This window comes from Pseudophryne corroboree, chromosome 6, assembly GCF_028390025.1.
Source record: "Pseudophryne corroboree isolate aPseCor3 chromosome 6, aPseCor3.hap2, whole genome shotgun sequence".
Lineage (NCBI taxonomy): Eukaryota > Metazoa > Chordata > Amphibia > Anura > Myobatrachidae > Pseudophryne > Pseudophryne corroboree.
The window spans coordinates 307,372,477-307,391,208 of NC_086449.1; the positions used below are offsets into that span (position 1 = coordinate 307,372,477).

The 18,732-nt window shown below is 41.3% G+C and overlaps 1 protein-coding gene across 2 annotated transcripts in view; it reads right to left on the reverse strand.

The window, feature by feature from the left end:
- The window catches only part of TM2D3 (TM2 domain containing 3), a 31,335-nt gene extending 13,187 nt beyond the window's left edge, over positions 1-18,148 (reverse strand). Inside the window, exon 1 of one of the 2 annotated variants that reach the window (XM_063926219.1) lies at positions 17,789-17,959. In XM_063926219.1, the coding sequence (XP_063782289.1) occupies positions 17,789-17,849 (61 nt within the window). In that variant the 5' untranslated portion in view covers positions 17,850-17,959. The other variant, XM_063926218.1, reaches the window with a different exon arrangement.
- Between the last annotated feature and the right edge of the window lie 584 nt (positions 18,149-18,732).

Below are 18,732 nucleotides of genomic sequence, written 5' to 3' on the forward strand. Positions count from 1 at the left end.
AATGACTGCGGGGGATAAGGCACCATTTCCCGGGATAGGTAGTTTTGACTCAGAGGTGTTGCATAATTTAAGGAGAAGGATATGTCTCATTAAATCAGCAAAGAGACGAATCAAGCATTATGATTGTTTACAGTTATGGCAACAGGAGGGTGAAATGCAAAGAAATGTAACTTACTTACCTAACTTTCATCTTGAGAGGAGAGACATGGCAATGGAGGGGATTGTGGTTGCGGAGAAAAGCACAAGGGTGAACAATAAAAACGCTCTTAGCAACTGTAGTATAGATGATAAGAATAAGTGTAATAAATGTAACAAAGATAATTGTAATACTGTTGAATGTACAACTATTAACCCATGCAAGTCGCACCCCATGTTAAACTTTCCTCAGGAACACCAACAAGAAAGTGAACCCAGAACGATGTCGGCACCTCTTCCAGAAGCCATCACACAAGACATCCAGGTGGACGCGACCCAATCGGTAAAGACTGTAAACAAACCCCCTAATGGAGGGTCAGGTGAGGTCGTGTCCACAGGTACGTATGGTATTATACATTACGCACAAACAAATGTACCTCATATTGTAGAATCAATTCAGAATGACGTTACTGGACTTAATCCTGTCAGGGTAATTGCAGTACCAAATGGGAAAACTGACTTCAGGAGTCACCCCCGTCAGGAACATCGCCATGTACTGCCCCTTTTCCCGAACAGAATTAAGAACAATTCTGTCTGAATTTCCTGATCCCAGGAAAGACTTAGTTGCTTGTCAAAGATACATTAGAGTGCTAGGACACACTGCAGAGCCAAATAACAAAGATTGGAGGACAGTTTTGAGGGCATGTTTACCCCCCGATGTTGATTCATTGAAATTTATCACCGATTGTAAGCTAGATGAGGAAGTGCCACTAACAGACGAGTATAACCAAGATAATGTAAAAAGAATTAATCTACAGTTGAAAGAATATTTTCCTACAGTAGTAAAGTGGAATAAAATCTTTACAATAAAACAAAAAGAAGGTGAATCCGCATCAGAGTATTTTCACCGGGCTCTGCAGGATATGGCTAGGTACACGGGTATAGATGACATTGACACTAATGTACACCACAGAGAGGTAGCTGTGTCTGTATTAATGAACAACTTAAAAGACACACTAAAAATTAGGGTACAAACCTCGATACCTCATTGGAGAGGTATCTCGGTCGCTGCATTAAGAGAGTCCGCTATCGAGCATGACCGAAATATCCAAAGAACCAGGGAAGCGCAGGGAGAGCGGTTAATGGCACTGAACATCCAAGCACTAGAGGAGGCATCAAGTCGACCGGAACCCCAGGCCCCTAGCACATGGAGAAAGCCAAGGATTTGTTATCATTGTAGAAGAGAAGGGCATTATGCCAGCAACTGTAATAACCCACATAAAGTTAGACCCCCTAGACCAAGAAATGAGCAAAGTTATAACACACAAAATTATAATCAGGGATCATATAGGAAAAATTTTGGCCCACACCCATAATGTGCAGTCAGGAAAGGTGATTATTAGGACTGATGGTAAGCCTGAGGTAACGGTTAATAAATTGGGAGGTCATTCACTAAAGACACAGGAATGACCGGGTGAAAAGTTGTAAATCTATCTGTGAAATGTTTCTTTTTCTATCCCCATCTCTGACGATTATTGGTAAGAATTCAAACATTGCATATCCGCTTGGTCCTTGCAGAAGTCTACCAAACCCCAGCATGACCTATCCGCCACAATGTATTCTGGCCAGATACAGACAGTGGAATATGGAGGTGCTGGTGGGGAGGGACTGCTCAAGGAAACCATTAGACACGTAGATATGACAGCCTGATAAATCTGACAATGTTTTCTTAATGCTGACCATGTTTTAAAATGTTTGAAAAAAAAAAAAATGTTTAATTTCTCTTTTCCTATTGGTGTTTATTGTTGAGTTATGTAATATGTATATATGCACATGAATTGTTCTCTATCTCTTTTGTTTTTTTTTGTTTTCTCTCTCTTCTCACTCATGTTTTCATGGTTTAAAGATGGTAGGTCACCCCTCAGTTGGACCAATGGTAATGCCAGATTTTTGCTCCTTACAGAAAGATCGCTGGTTAGGAAGGAATATTGCATCACCAGAATGTTCATTTGGAAGACTGAAGAGACAGCACCTTTTGAGAGGACAGCAGAACAAGAAGAACAACAAGACGAGAGAACTTATTATCGTAACAAGTTCTCTCCCCCACAAACTGTTTTCTTATACCCCCATTACAAATTTCTTCTTTTCTCCTCCTGTAAGATGGACTTGTCCCAAGAGACTGTGATATGGATTTTCATGTTGACCATGATGTTGACCAGAGCAGTCTGTTCCGGCGAGAGTACCATGGAGGTCGAGAGAGGTTCTGGAATGGGTTCTGATGATAAAGATGGAGGCGTAGTTTTCCGAGAACAACATAATCAACAAGCAAAGGCGAGTATCAGAAAACGATCCGATAGCATTGACCATAGAAGGAATTGTGAAGGATTGTTAGCTGAAGAAAACTGTATCTGTCGGCTTTGTAACAATGTCATTGAGGATGGGTGCATAAAGAAATGCCAATCCAGTTTTAATATCCATATGGACCGGCATCCCTTGAGTGACTATCACTCTTTAGTGGGTAGTGTGTTAAATAAAACAGATTGTTGGGTATGCTCTCAAGTACCTCAAGGTCATAGCAAATCAGGGCTAGTACCATTTCCTTTAACGTTAGGGGAGGTACTTGAGTTAAGTGGTGGGAGACCGGTGGACAGGAGGTTTAATATCTCCAGCCCTCCTAGTTTGAAGCTCCACCAATACCATGTGGATAGGTCCCTATTATGTTTTAACATCTCCAATCCCCGAAAGCCGGGAAATTGGGAAGTGTCATGGAGTAACCACACCATGACCTTTTCGCATAGAGCAGATAGAATGCCTACAGATACAGAGCTTGTACGCCACATAGCCAGTAGAGGAAAATCTTTCCGGTATAGGTATACCTTAGGAAATAAGATTACTAGAGTTGGAGAGGTATCACCAGGATACTGTGCACATATCGTACAACCTGATACGTGTACTAAGCAGATGGAAGAATTAGGGTTAGGAGATTTCACATGGAAGGTGTGTAATATGGTTATGTCCTACTCCGTCCCATATGTTCTCCCCGATGATGCATATTTCATATGCGGGAGAAAGGCGTACAAGTGGCTTGCCCCAAACTCTGAAGGATTGTGTTATATTGGAAAAGTACTGCCTGAAGTAATGACTGTATCACATGACAAAATGAAAGACATACACCGTGGTGCCCAAGCTCCTTATACTCACACCCATTACGAGCACGTTGTTAAAAGGCACCTGATAGAGAAGACAGAGCATCCGGCCTCTGATCTGATAAGTGAATCCACCGGGATTCAATTCTTAATCGCGTTAGATTTCACCCGCACCGCTAGAGGAGTGCTGAATTATAAATACATATCGGCGCTCGCAAATTTGTTAGATAATATCACTGAAATGTATGATGACACGTTTAGGTATACTGGAAGAGAACTTCAGGCTTACAAAACAGAACTGGTACAGCATAGAATGGTTCTCAATTACCTCACAGCAGTGACAGGCGGATATTGTGTCACACTGGCAACACAATACGGCGTGAAATGTTGCACATATATTACGAATAGCACCGAGGATCCGGTCGAGGTCATAGACCAAAAGATGGACGATATTCTCCAATTGAAGTGGGAATTTCGCAGGAGACACAATCTCACTCTTACTGCTGTAGGTAATGAGCTGACTGGTTGGGTGTCATGGTTGAACCCGCGAAATTGGTTTTCTGGTTTAGGAGACTGGGCTCAAGGAGTCATAATGGATGTTGGGAAGTTTCTCCTATGTATCTTAGGTGTTGTCATATCGATTGGATTGATATTTAGATGCGGTCAGGCTTTAATGAAGTGCAATCATCGTACTAGGGTAATGAGTTTAAGGAGTGAGGAAACTGTAATTAACCTGGACTTGATTTATGATCCAAATGTAGAAACAATGATGTGATGAAAATGCGATTTCTACGGTCCGTTTCTTTCACTTGTTTTTCCGTTTTCTCCAAGGTAACAAGACCCACTTGGACGAGGAATTTGATGAGCCGATATTCAGACAACAGAGGGATTAAAGAAGAAGTTTGACAACCTGATACACAGATTTTTGATGAACTATGCCATGGATCCCCAGTTTCCCTAGAAATTTTAAAATTACGCTAGCCCAACACTTTTGTAAATCTATGGATATTGACAGCTTTTGCTCGCACCTTATGGGCAAAAGCACAAAGAAGACTGCATTCAACAGACACCAAACAAGACCTCAATCGACGACTGTACATTTACCTGACATAGAATACCACCGCATTTACCGTAATTATGTCTTTTCTTCATTTCTACAACCCTCAGGTAATGACACACATAGTCGATAGGGAATACAGGCACAGATATCAGCAATCACATATCTCCCCCATTCATGTATCATCAACTAAAATGTGCTCCCCCATTTTGTTACAACCAAAGCCAAAAAGAGCTCGGTAAAGTTTGACAGCCCATCCACAGACCCGTACCACGGGATAAGAAGGAATTCACATGTATACTTCGCAATACCTCGAAGCTTGATTTAAAACACGTACGGCACGATGATACATGACCCCCAAGCACGGATTCATACACACATGCTTCTGCTATCTCACTAGGTCATACCCTTTTCCTACCATCTCCTCTCCTCCCTTACCCAACCATGTAAATGTATTAACCCCTAACATATTTTTCTCCTTTTGAAATGTTTTCAGGAAGTGGCAGTTATTGTTGACTGCCAAAGGGTGGACTGTCAAAGTCAGAAAAATATCTCTATGCACACTACCATATTTGCACCTCACACAGGTCCGTGCTGCGCATGCGTACGCTCTCTCGTACGTGCGCATACTTACAGTCGCGGGCACCCGCAGGCGCATGGTATGCGTATTTACGGTAGAGTTTATGCGATCGTAGCGTGCGACTCAATCATTACATATTTTCACTATATAATGTATTTTGTAGATCATGGTCCCTTTGATAGATTCTGCAAGTTTGGTTAATATAGAATGTTCATGAACAGAGAAATCCCTCTTTGTTTGATACGAAGGGTCAGACAGGAGTAATACAGTGGTGTTTAGTATCCATCGGAAGAATATTTAATTAGCAATATTCCGGTGTTGGTTTGGAGCGGATTAATCGCTCGTGCGAATAGTTATGGACATAAGAAGTTTATGTCCATTTACTATTATTTGTTCTTACTTAGTCATGCGGCGGGAAACCCAGTATCCCACCCACCTGGACAGTTGGAAACAGTCACAGCCCACCTGTATGAATCAACCTATGACCTTTTGTTATAATGCGAAGCCGAATTCCTGTGTCCAATGAACAATGAGATTGTAGGGACCATTGAATTGTATTGTGTGTGGGGCATAAATAGGCAGGCCGACCGTATCCAGCTCACTCTCTTCAACGGTTCTCATTGCTGATAATCGGGAGCTGGATATCGAGGCGCATGCGATCGTTTCCCCTTGTGCGTAAGTTTTCTCCGCAATCATATTGTCTTGATGTTATAGTAAGCCATCTCTCTCTCCCCTCTTTCTCCCTTATTTTCCCTTGATTGTATTGTATTGTATTTCCTGTGTAGTTATCTGGTTAGTTAGTCTATGTTATATTGTAGTGTATGCTTTGTACTGTGATTCTTTTGCAAGTATAATAGTCATAATACATATAATAGGTTTTGGACCCTAAGCCCAGGTATCTGTGTATTTCTTATAGTGTTAAGTATTCCCTGAGCGTCGGTGACGCCCAAGCAGCTTTGTAGTTAATCAGGTTACACCAGGTTGCATTTACACTCTATCACCACACTAAGGTTTACTGTATATTTCGTTGTTAATGGTATAGATATAAAGGTTTAACGTCGTAAGCGTCTGCACCGCTGGAGATCTCCTCGTGGTCCCAAGCGTCCGCTACGCTATAGCGAATCATTACGTTAGTCGGCAGCCAATAGCATGCCTGCCTGTGATCTCTGGGCCGTAAGCGAACGTGACGCTTGAGCGTCTCGACTACGGTTGAGCGATCGTTACGCAACTGGCGTACCCTTACGGTATTTCTTACGTAGATAGCGTACAGTGTTCTTAGACCTCTTAAAGTGTTTTATATACGATAAATATTTAGCTTTATCAAAATTTAGAATGGGTCTCACCGAACCGTCCGGTTTCGGTACCACAAATAGTGTGGAATAATAACCCCGGCCTTGTTGAAGTAGGGGTACCTTGATTATCACCTGCTGGGAATACAGCTTGTGAATTGCCGTTATCACCGCCTCCCTGTCTGAGGGAGCAATCGGCAAGGCAGATTTTAGGAACCGGTGGGGTGGGGACGCCTCGAATTCCAGCTTGTACCCCTGAGATACTATTTGCAGGATCCAGGGATCCACCTGTGAGCGAACCCACTGATCGCTGAAATTTTTGAGGCGACCCCCCACCGTACCTGGCTCCGCCTGTGGAGCCCCCCCGTCATGCGGCGGACTTGGAAGAAGAAGCGGGGGAGGACTTTTGCTCCTGGGAACCTGCTGTTTGTTGCAGCCTTTTTCCCCTACCTGTGCCTCTGGACAGAAAATACCCGCCTTTTCCACGCCTGTTTTTCTGGGTCCGAAAGGACTGAACCTGATAAAACGGCGCCTTCTTAGGCTGTGAGGGGACATGGGGTAAAAATGCTGACTTTCCAGACGTTGCTGTGGAAACTAGGTCCGAGAGACCATCCCCAAATAACTCCTCACCCTTATATGGTAACACTTCCATGTGCTTTTTTGAATCTGCATCTCCTGTCCACTGGCGAGTCCATAAGCCTCTCCTAGCAGAAATGGACAATGCACTTACTTTAGATGCCAGTTGGCAGATTTCCCTCTGTGCATCTCTCATATATAAGACTGAGTCTTTTATATGGTCTATGGTTAACAGGATCGTGTCTCTTTCTAATGTGTCAATATTTTCTGACAGTTTATCTGACCACGCAGCGGCAGCACTGCACATCCAAGCTGACGCAATAGCTGGCCTAAGTATAATGCCTGTGTGTGTATATACAGACTTCAGGATCGCCTCCTGCTTTCTATCAGCAGGTTCCTTGAGGGCGGCCGTATCCGGAGACGGTAGTGCCACCTTTTTAGACAAACGTGTGAGCGCTTTATCCACTCTAGGGGGTGTTTCCCAACGTGACCTATCCTCTGGCGGGAAAGGGAACGCCATTAGTACCTTCTTAGGAATTACCAATTTTTTATCAGGGAAAGCCCACGCTTCTTCACACACTTCATTTAATTCATCTGATGGGAGAAAAACTACGGGTAGTTTTTTCTCTCCAAACATAATACCCTTTTTAGTGGTACCAGTAGTTATATCAGAAATGTTTAACACCTCTTTCATTGCCTCAATCATACAGTGAATGGCCTTAGTGGGCATCAGGTTTGACTCATCGTCGTCGACACTGGTGTCAGTATCAGTGTCGACATCTGGGTCTGCTTGAGGTAGCGGGCGTTTTAGAGCCCCTGACGACCCATGCGACGCCTGGGCAGGCACGAGCTGAGAAGTCGGCTGTCCCACATTTGGCATGTCGTCGATTTTTTTATATAAGGAGTCTATACGTGCACTCATTACTTTCCATAAGCCCATCCACTCAGGTGTCTGCCCCGCAGGGGGTGACATCCCTTCTAAAGGCATCTGCTCCGCCTCCACATCATTATCCTCATCAAACATGTCGACACAGCCGTACCGACACACCGCACACACACAAGGAATGCTCCGAATGAGGACAGGACCCACAAAAGCCCTTTGGGGGGACAGAGTGAGAGTATGCCAGCACACACCAGAGCGCTTTATATTGCAGGGACTAACTGAGTTATGTCCCCTATAGCTGCTTTTTATATTATATATGTATTGCGCCCAAATTTAGTGCCCCCCCTCTCTGTTTTTACCCTGTTCTGAAGTGTAGACTGCAGGGGAGAGCCAGGGAGCTTCCTTCCAGCGGATCTGTGAAGGAGAAATGGCGCCAGTGTGTCTGAGGGAGATAGCTCCGCCCCTTTTCCGTGGCCTATTCTCCCGCCTTTTTCTGGATTCTGGCAGGGGTATTTACCACATATATAGCCTCTGGGGCTATATATTGTGGTATTTTTGCCAGCCAAGGTGTTTTTATTGCAGCTCAGGGCGCCCCCCCCCCAAGCGCCCTGCACCCTCAGTGACCGGAGTGTGAAGTGTGCATGAGGAGCAATGGCGCACAGCTGCAGTGCTGTGCGCTACCTTGGTGAAGACTGATGTCTTCTGCCGCCGTTTTTCCGGACCTCTTCTTGCTTCTGGCTCTGTAAGGGGGACGGCGGCGCGGCTCCGGGACCGAACACCAAGGACTGGGCCTGCGGTCGATCCCTCTGGAGCTAATGGTGTCCAGTAGCCTAAGAAGCCCAATCCGGCTGCAAGCAGGCGAGTTCGCTTCTTCTCCCCTTAGTCCCTCGCTGCAGTGAGCCTGTTGCCAGCAGGTCTCACTGAAAATAAAAAACCTAAAACTATACTTTCTTTCTAAGTACTCAGGAGAGCCCCTAGTGTGCATCCAACCTCGGCCGGGCACGAAATCTAACTGAGGCTTGGAGGAGGGTCATAGTGGGAGGAGCCAGTGCACACCAGGTAGTCCTAAATCTTTCTAGAGTGCCCAGCCTCCTTCGGAGCCCGCTATTCCCCATGGTCCTTACGGAGTTCCCAGCATCCACTAGGACGTTAGAGAAAATATATTAACAAATGATACAGAATTCTCCAGAGACTATTTAATACTGAGTGCATGGTCCTGGGAAAAACAAAATACATGCAATCTATAGTCATAGGTAACAATCACACATATGTTTTCATTTTCTAACCTGCAGTAGTCAAAACAACAAGTGATTGGTTATTAAACAGGGTTTAGAATTGGGATCATGATTGTCTATCAGTGTTCACATCAATTCTAATTTCCGTATCCGAATTTTATTTCCCAAGGAGTTCATTATCAAATCATAAAATGCAGCAATTATTACTATTCTGAAAACACCCAATTATCTCATCTCTCAGCTCCCTTGTCCATCCAAATGATTGCGACACTTGCCTACACATGCCTCACACGACTTTCTTGGACCCATTTCAGTGAGGCTTTCATTCACAACACTCCGCAGGATCTGCACTGACTAAAATTACTGATGACTGTTAATACTACAGACCAATACTTTAGTTCTTCTAGATGTCTCTGCTTAATTTAAAACTGTTGACCAGTCTATTGTAACTAATCATCTTATATTTTATTGCAGTATAATCTGTATTCGGGTGATCCCCAAATCTATTTATCCCCTCCAGATCTCTCACCATTCGTGTTGGCCCACATTACAGAATGGCTACTGTTGACATATAGGTAATTGTCCGCACTCAATATAATATTAGGGCAATGGATGTTGTCTGAATCAAAATATAATTCATTATAAATAGGCGATGTAACCATAGTGAACATGCATAGGAAGTATCGATCTAGTTAGATGGTATATATGTGTATGCTTTTGTGTGTATAGGCATAGTAGGGAATAATGTAATGCAATGTCTGCATACAGATATATGTCTGTAGCAAATGAATAATTTGATTCTGATAGATAAAATCAGCAAGCCACTTGGTTTAGGTCACTTCAAAGGCACACAGGTAATGGCATGCGCAAGGAAGTGCCTAAGACTACAATCAGGAATCTGCATATCCTGAGCAATGTATGTTATTCGGCCTTCTGCTTTGAGACAATGACTCCTAGGATCAATTGAATTAACGAAGTCTCAAATGTTGATGAACACTAGCAGTATTTACACTCCAAAATAACCAAAGGAAAACCTTGATAGACAAACAAATATCAGACGCTATGACTCCAGAATTCACCCCCTGCTCGTCACTGTTGAACAAATTATCTGATATGTTTTACAACACCTTTGAATATGTAAATTGGGATTGTTAAAGTTGGGATATAAGACAGGGTTTGGAGCAGTCTTTAGTTAGTGCAGAGGGAAAGAGACAAGGAAAGGATCCTAAGACATCAGAAGAAGGTAGCTATGCATTTAACCCTCAATAATTCTTGCAAGTGTACAGTATGTGTGTTAATTGTTTAAGTTTGTAATATTGTTTGTGTTTGTTTAATATGTACTGCAGTTAATAATAATTATAGGATTTATTATCATTGTGTTTTTCATATCTTGTATTTTGTATACCTAGAATAAAGTGTTATTGAAATAGAGCTATTATTCCATGGTTCAAACTCATTTTTTGGAATCTCTAAATCATACAAATCTGCATATATTATATAAGGCTCTGCAAAGTTGGACAATATATTTATACCCCTAAGGTATAGAGCATTGATATATCAAATGAGCCAGAAGGATACATCCCTGCATAAAGTATATTTACCATGTGCACAGATGTATTGCTTGGACAGTAATTGTTTTCAGTAGCTATATTCATACCCACATAGTCAATGAGCCAGGATTATATATCTCTGTAAAGTATAATTACACTTTACCTTGACATATCTCTTGGACAAGTAGATATATAATTCCTAAACCCAAATGAGCCAATCACATGCATATGTATAGGAATGTTCATATAATGTACATTGCTGTGTGATTGGACTAGTGCTAATCTCTGCCCCTTTAGCTATGAGCCAACCTAATTTGTAAGCCTATTATAATATATTTGCAGATGTAAGATACATAAAGCATAAATCAATATATGATATAATAAATATATATTATATAAGATTCCACACTTCAATAATTGGCACCCCAGATGGGACCATGGAATAATTTGGTATCTATTTTAAACTAACATAATATCTATTAGGAAGCAGCACCAATGGCTATAAGCCTGCTGGCAAAATACAAGATCACAGTGGAATAGGTTACAAATGAGAATAAAGAATTTAAAGGCCTAGAGTAGAAAATGTGCACAGTGGAAATGAGTATTTCCAAATAAATGAATAAATGTACCAGGTATTAGAGTTTACCCTTAAGACACCGGTCAATCTTAAGGAGAGGATACCTTCAGTACTAAAAACAAAGAATATAAAAATTTAGCATTGTAAATGATTGCAATGTTAAAAATGCAAAAGTTTTCTGTAGCATTAAGAAAAATGCGCAGAACTGCGGCTTTAGAAGCCAAACAGAAATGTAAAGAAGAATCAGGTTCGCGTCTTCGTAAGGCGTGCCTGACCATTAATGCAAAAATGCATTCATTATTTAAGTCCCTTAAACAGAAAAATAAACAGAAAAAGTTTGGGGCAGAAGCAAAAAGCCTGGCAGATTGTAAGCAAACTGTCATGACCTCTCAGGAGGAGATAAAAGAAAGTACAAGGGAGAACATTGTAGATGTAGGTGAGACTCAGGACAGCATTGTCCATGTGCAGCACACAGAGTCTGCTATGGTCACACAGACCACCAGCAGAACAGCCTCTGTGGTAAAGGAAGAAAGTAGCAATGTGCCGGATGTGTCTATCATCAGACAGCACATTAATGTAAAGGAGGTAGCAGCAATAGGAGATGTCCCCTATACTGTTTCTACTAAAGGGGAAGATTATTGTAACTCAGATTATAAGTATTCTGCTGAATACACTCTCAGAGTTCCCAATGTAAATGAAGAATTTGTTATGCCCTTAGGCAAAGGTGAATTGTCAGCAGATTTAAACACTGATAGCAGCAGTACAGTGCACACAGGGGTGGAGAAGTTCCCCATGGTGAAAACTCCCATGGCAACCAGAGTTGCAAACCTTGAAATGTATTTACCTGGAAACATGTTTAAAGGGGAAATCCATGAAATTAATTCAGGAATGCATGTTTACAAACAAAGTTCCCAAACTTTTGTAACCCCCACACAACACTCAGAGACATCTAGTGATGGTGCAAATGTTTGCATGCTCTCAGAGAGACCACATGCAGAGTGTCATTCTGCAAACCACACACCAATTAACAATGACAAAAAGTATCACCAGGATGAGAATGTTTTTATGCCCTGGTGCCATAACCATTTTATTACAGGTGTGGAAAGACAGAAAGCCCTGGGACCTGCAATACATATTTGGCAAAGTCTAACAAGTTTCTCTCCCCACAAAAGTAGGTTTTTTCAGAAGCTCCAAGATTCTTCCAGACTAAGGAGCCATGCCAAGCAGCAAACGCTATGGTTGAAGACAGTCTGGGACCAGACTGCGTCACAAGGGAGTATGGTCACAAGTGAATACGGTAGTATCATTCCTTTACTTGTTAGATCCAATGTAGCCATTGTTTGCTTTGATGTTCAAACAGCCACAGTTTCCAAATTAAACCTGCATCATATCTGCAGCGACAATTGTGCTGTCATTGACACACAATGTGACAGGAAAGATTGGCACAGGCCAGAAACAATTGTTTGTTTGTTATTCAATCTTTAAAGACACATTTGTAAATTCTGTACCTGATAACATGCAGCAGATAGGACAGAATGCATAGCACGGTATGTTAAATCACTGTATAAATATCTGTGATATTCATTGTATGTCTTTTTGTTTGATTCATAGTAAACCTGGCAACCTGTATACAGAATGGTGCAAGACTCCAAAAAAGACTCCAATTTACAAGGGAAAAGGTCTTCATTAACCCTTTCATCGCTGCTATCCAGCAAAATCTACATAGCATCCCTAAAGACTGATATATGGACAAATCCTCAAGGAGTTTTCCAGTTTCACAAGAAAGGGGAAGGTTTTCATTAACCCTTTCATCACAAGTAATCATTACTTGTCTTTCAAACTACATGTACACCCCCACAACAGTGTACAGCACATCTCATCACTGTGATTATACAGAACTGTCTCATCCCTTCATATACCTTAATCACATATATGTAAACATTTGTCTGATATATATTTTATATCATTGTATTATATACCTTGTAAATATTTTATGTTTTTTTTTATATTACACAGTAGATACTACCTATGCTTCCTTCGTAAAAGCTTCAAAAGTAATTAAATATCTAATACTGGATGGAATTAGATTTAGTCAAAGCCATTCCTAAATGATATTTAATATCTATTTGAAGCAAAATTGTATTCATTTATTGTATTGATAGCATGTTACTATATACACATCAAAAGCATTTTAAATAATTATTAGTCAAAATATAGGTAGGATAGAAAACGCCTTTATATGGGTTAAACTGGTATAGGGTTATTTAAGATTGAGATGTATAAATAGGTTCAAGGTAGAATAAGGAGACTTAAGACTGCATGGTAATTTATTCAGTGAGGAAATACAGAACAGAGTAGGTGTACTACTCACAGCCATTTGTGGTACTATTGCCCGAAGACAATTAAGACCTACTATTAACAAGGAAAGAAAGAAAGAAAGAAAGAAAGAAAGAAAGAAAGAAAGAAAGAAAGAAAGAAAGAAAGAGAAAAAAAAAAAAAAGACTGTTTCATATATGCCTGTTCTATTCAAAATCACAACCTGTTTGTGCAAAAGCAATATGGACACTTGTCACAACTGCGGCATTGGAAAAACATTTAAAGGACGCACAAGGCTAAAGACCATTACTGAGGGTCGTCACAAGTACTGAATGTTCAAGACACAGCACTCGACGTACACAGCCCTCTGCCTCAAACAGCGAAATGGCAAGCAAAGGAGCAGCTGCTATGAAGAATTCTACTTCAACTGCCTTCATGATGCAAACGTAATACGTCTCCAATTGCAAGCAAACCACGCAGATGACAGTCTTATCCCAGTAAATTGCTACAGCCAAGAACAGCAAAAATGTCCAAATGTACTGATCCAGATACAGAAAAAAGGTCTACAATTGGGCTATGGTATTCCAAATGTCTGTAGAAATTAGTTTTCCTCATGAATACTGAATAAAAACCTCAGTCTTGGTCTGCTTTAGTTAAAAAGTAGAATAAGGTTAGGTAAGCTAAGAATTTTTTGAGATTTTTAAAATCATAATGGTTATTATTATTACACTTATGGTATATATTATGGTTACAACAAAAGTTATGTTTTGAAGAAATTTTGAAATGTATTTGGAAGCAATTACGCTAGTTTAATGTGTGGCCAATCAAAATAATTTCTCATGGCCACAAGGGGGCGACTGTTGACATATAGGTAATTGTCCGCACTCAATATAATATTAGGGCAATGGATGTTGTCTGAATCAAAATATAATTCATTATAAATAGGCGATGTAACCATAGTGAACATGCATAGGAAGTATCGATCTAGTTAGATGGTATATATGTGTATGCTTTTGTGTGTATAGGCATAGTAGGGAATAATGTAATGCAATGTCTGCATACAGATATATGTCTGTAGCAAATGAATAATTTGATTCTGATAGATAAAATCAGCAAGCCACTTGGTTTAGGTCACTTCAAAGGCACACAGGTAATGGCATGCGCAAGGAAGTGCCTAAGACTACAATCAGGAATCTGCATATCCTGAGCAATGTATGTTATTCGGCCTTCTGCTTTGAGACAATGACTCCTAGGATCAATTGAATTAACGAAGTCTCAAATGTTGATGAACACTAGCAGTATTTACACTCCAAAATAACCAAAGGAAAACCTTGATAGACAAACAAATATCAGACGCTATGACTCCAGAATTCACCCCCTGCTCGTCACTGTTGAACAAATTATCTGATATGTTTTACAACACCTTTGAATATGTAAATTGGGATTGTTAAAGTTGGGATATAAGACAGGGTTTGGAGCAGTCTTTAGTTAGTGCAGAGGGAAAGAGACAAGGAAAGGATCCTAAGACATCAGAAGAAGGTAGCTATGCATTTAACCCTCAATAATTCTTGCAAGTGTACAGTATGTGTGTTAATTGTTTAAGTTTGTAATATTGTTTGTGTTTGTTTAATATGTACTGCAGTTAATAATAATTATAGGATTTATTATCATTGTGTTTTTCATATCTTGTATTTTGTATACCTAGAATAAAGTGTTATTGAAATAGAGCTATTATTCCATGGTTCAAACTCATTTTTTGGAATCTCTAAATCATACAAATCTGCATATATTATATAAGGCTCTGCAAAGTTGGACAATATATTTATACCCCTAAGGTATAGAGCATTGATATATCAAATGAGCCAGAAGGATACATCCCTGCATAAAGTATATTTACCATGTGCACAGATGTATTGCTTGGACAGTAATTGTTTTCAGTAGCTATATTCATACCCACATAGTCAATGAGCCAGGATTATATATCTCTGTAAAGTATAATTACACTTTACCTTGACATATCTCTTAGACAAGTAGATATATAATTCCTAAACCCAAATGAGCCAATCACATGCATATGTATAGGAATGTTCATATAATGTACATTGCTGTGTGATTGGACTAGTGCTAATCTCTGCCCCTTTAGCTATGAGCCAACCTAATTTGTAAGCCTATTATAATATATTTGCAGATGTAAGATACATAAAGCATAAATCAATATATGATATAATAAATATATATTATATAAGATTCCACACTTCAATACTGTCTGTCATTTTGTGCTATAGTCATCTCATCACCTCAAACTCAATCTTTCAAAAATGGACTTAATAGTATTCCAAACGGTCAATAGTAGTCAATGACATCACAACAATATACCCTACCCCTCTACTAAGACGCTGAATTGTCTTGTGCTCCCCAGATTCAATCTGTATCAAAATCATGTTACATACAACTAAGAAACTACCCTGCAAAAACTTTAATGTATGCTCTCACTATCTCTCCCATTGATTATTGCAATTTCTGGTCTTCTGGAAACTAGACTGATCTTCCTGTTCTGCCATGGCAGTCCATGCATTGTTTGCTCTAAGAATAATAAATACAACATAAAAGACTTCTGCTTCCACATAAAGCTATCAACCAAACTACAACAACAACAAACATCTCTCTTTTTATCTCAAAATACCTCACAGCTTGACCGTCAAGATCTGCGTCTCATCCACACTTATTTCCTGCTCCCACTCACGGTTACAAGACTTTTTAGGGGGCTGCACCCGGTCTGAGGAATGCTCTCCCATGCACAATAAGACTTTTTTCTAGTCTCCAAACCTTAACTGTTACCTTAAAACTCTATTCTTCAGGCAAGATCATCAAATTATAGAACTGCCCACTGTAAACTATTCTACTAAAAACATCCCATCTATGGGGGTTCAGTATGATATCTCGATGGACAGGATGCCGGCGGTCAGAATCCCGACAGCGGCATCCCGACCATCAGAATCCCGGCAGCCCCCTGGAAAGTACCCTAACCCTCCCTTGTGGGTGCTTAAACCTAACTCTCCCATTTGGTGCCTAAACCTAACCTCCCCTTCTAAGTGCCTAACCCCAACCCTCCCTCCCCAGTACCCAACCATACCCTTCCCATCCCTGTACCCTAACCCCGTTTCTAATGCTTAAACCTAACCTCTTGCTGGAAGAACGATCAGGATCCCAGCTGTTGGTATTTTGACGCTAGGATCGCGACCTCCATCGGGATTTAGACACCTGTCTTATGGCGTCCTTCGGGATTCCAGCGTCTGTATATCTACCATCGGGATCTCGTCCTTCAGGATAATTACTACATCCCATCTATGGTACTTTCAGTCCTGGCAGTCATAACCTCGACGTCGGCATCCCAATGCTCAGGATCCCGACACCTAGCAGGTAAGTATTCTATTCCTAATCCCTAACCCTCCGCAGCCTGAACCTAGCCTCCCCTTCCTGCAGCCTAACCCTATCCTTCCACACCCCACCCCCACCCCTAGGGACACAGCACGGTAGTGTCTAGTTACCCTTCGCGGAGAGGACCTTCACCATAATGCACTGGATCCACATCAACAACTAGGGTAAATAGACACAACAGACACAGCACTCAGCTTCTGATTCCTGTGTAACCCACCCCCAGCCTCACCACTGGCTATTTACACAGGAGTCTGGGGGCTGGTTATAAAGGAAGCAGAAGCTGAGTGCGGTGTCCCGGCCAGTGCAGTGGTGACTGCGATACAGACAGCAGCGCTGCTACACCCCAGAAACAGACAGCTCACATTTTATAGTACACTTTCAAAAAGGTACTATAAACCTTACATACTAGCATTAACCTGGGCCCCCCTACCCCCAAATATGTGATTAATATGCAATATGTTACGTAGCACTAACCCTTGGGTATCAGATGCTTCTTTCCCTATAGAATGTAAGCTTGCATGCAGGGCCCTCTTGCTCCTTTCTCTGTTATTAATAGTAAATCTTGTTCTATTAATGTTTTGTTGAAAATTGTACAGTGCAATGTAATATACTGACACTGTAAGTAACGGTTAACATATAAGTAATGGTCAATGGAGTCTATGCACTAAGCTTTGGAGACAAAGTACCAGCCAACCAGCTCCTGTCATTTTTGAAACACAGCTTGTAACATAGCTGCTATATAGAAACACAGAATTTTATGGCAGATAACTTGGCCCATCTAGTCTGCCCTTTTTTATCCTTTAGTTTCTGCAATCTCAAACCTTTTTGAACCTCCGTTCTTTGTAAGGATAAACACATGCCTATCCCAATTTAGGAGCTGACTGGCTCGTACTTTATCTCCATTCACTTAAACCTTATCTCTCTCCAAGGATTAGTACATATACCCCAATAAATAGTTTCAGAGAATGTTCGTTTCCAATAAATTGCAAGCACAGAACAGACAGACCTGGCAGATAGCAGCAGCCTAGCTCTTGCTCAGTGTTGATTTTGATAACCCTTAGAAACATGAAGCACACTGGCGTACAGCAGCAGAGGCCACAGGGATGCGCTGTCACTTCATGGGGTGCTAGGGAAAGTCCTCCCGGAGCCGCAGCAGCTATAGACAAAGGCTACAATGGTCACTCACCGCGGCCGGAGAACACGTATAGTTGCGAGAGAAATAGCACTACACTGAAGACCCGTTTCAACAACCCCACGGCCGCCATGTTGGTCCGCACCGGTGTCCCTCCTCCTCCGCTTCACACAGCAGTCGCAACAGGACATTAGCGTTACAGGCCTCGCTCTGGCTGCCGGCCACGCCCACTCACCAATTGGCGAGATCATCAGTCGCTGTGCGCGCCCCCGTTGTCCGCAGTAGCCCAGACAAAGTGTATCTCGGAAGCTGCTGCTCAGACTCTGCAACATGCAGTATCCCTGTGTTGTCAGTTGTAGCAATGACAGTGAGAGTGAACACAATAACACTTTTTTTTTTGGCCTGATGGTTGGAGTAAAGGGACATACTAAAAGGAATGACACTCTGGTCTGCATAAATGGAATGCCAATTGACTATAATGGGAGTAGATTGAACATTTATATATATTTCCAAAAATCTTAAACTTATGAACTATATCTTCAGCACACTTCTTCCTAAGGTGATGTCACATATTATAAATCCAGAATGACGCGGAATGACTGCGGTTTGCTATGGAATGACAGCTGTTTTCTCCATCGCCCCTAAGCAAAATTAGCATGAAAGCACTGCATATGTCCCATATAAAACCCCCCGATTTTTCTATGATCCCCTAAGCGCACACAATAATCCTTTTCCATATGCGTCCGCCTACAACATTAGCCTACTATACATGTCACATAATGCGGAATTATGGCGGTTTTCTATGGAATGACAGCTGC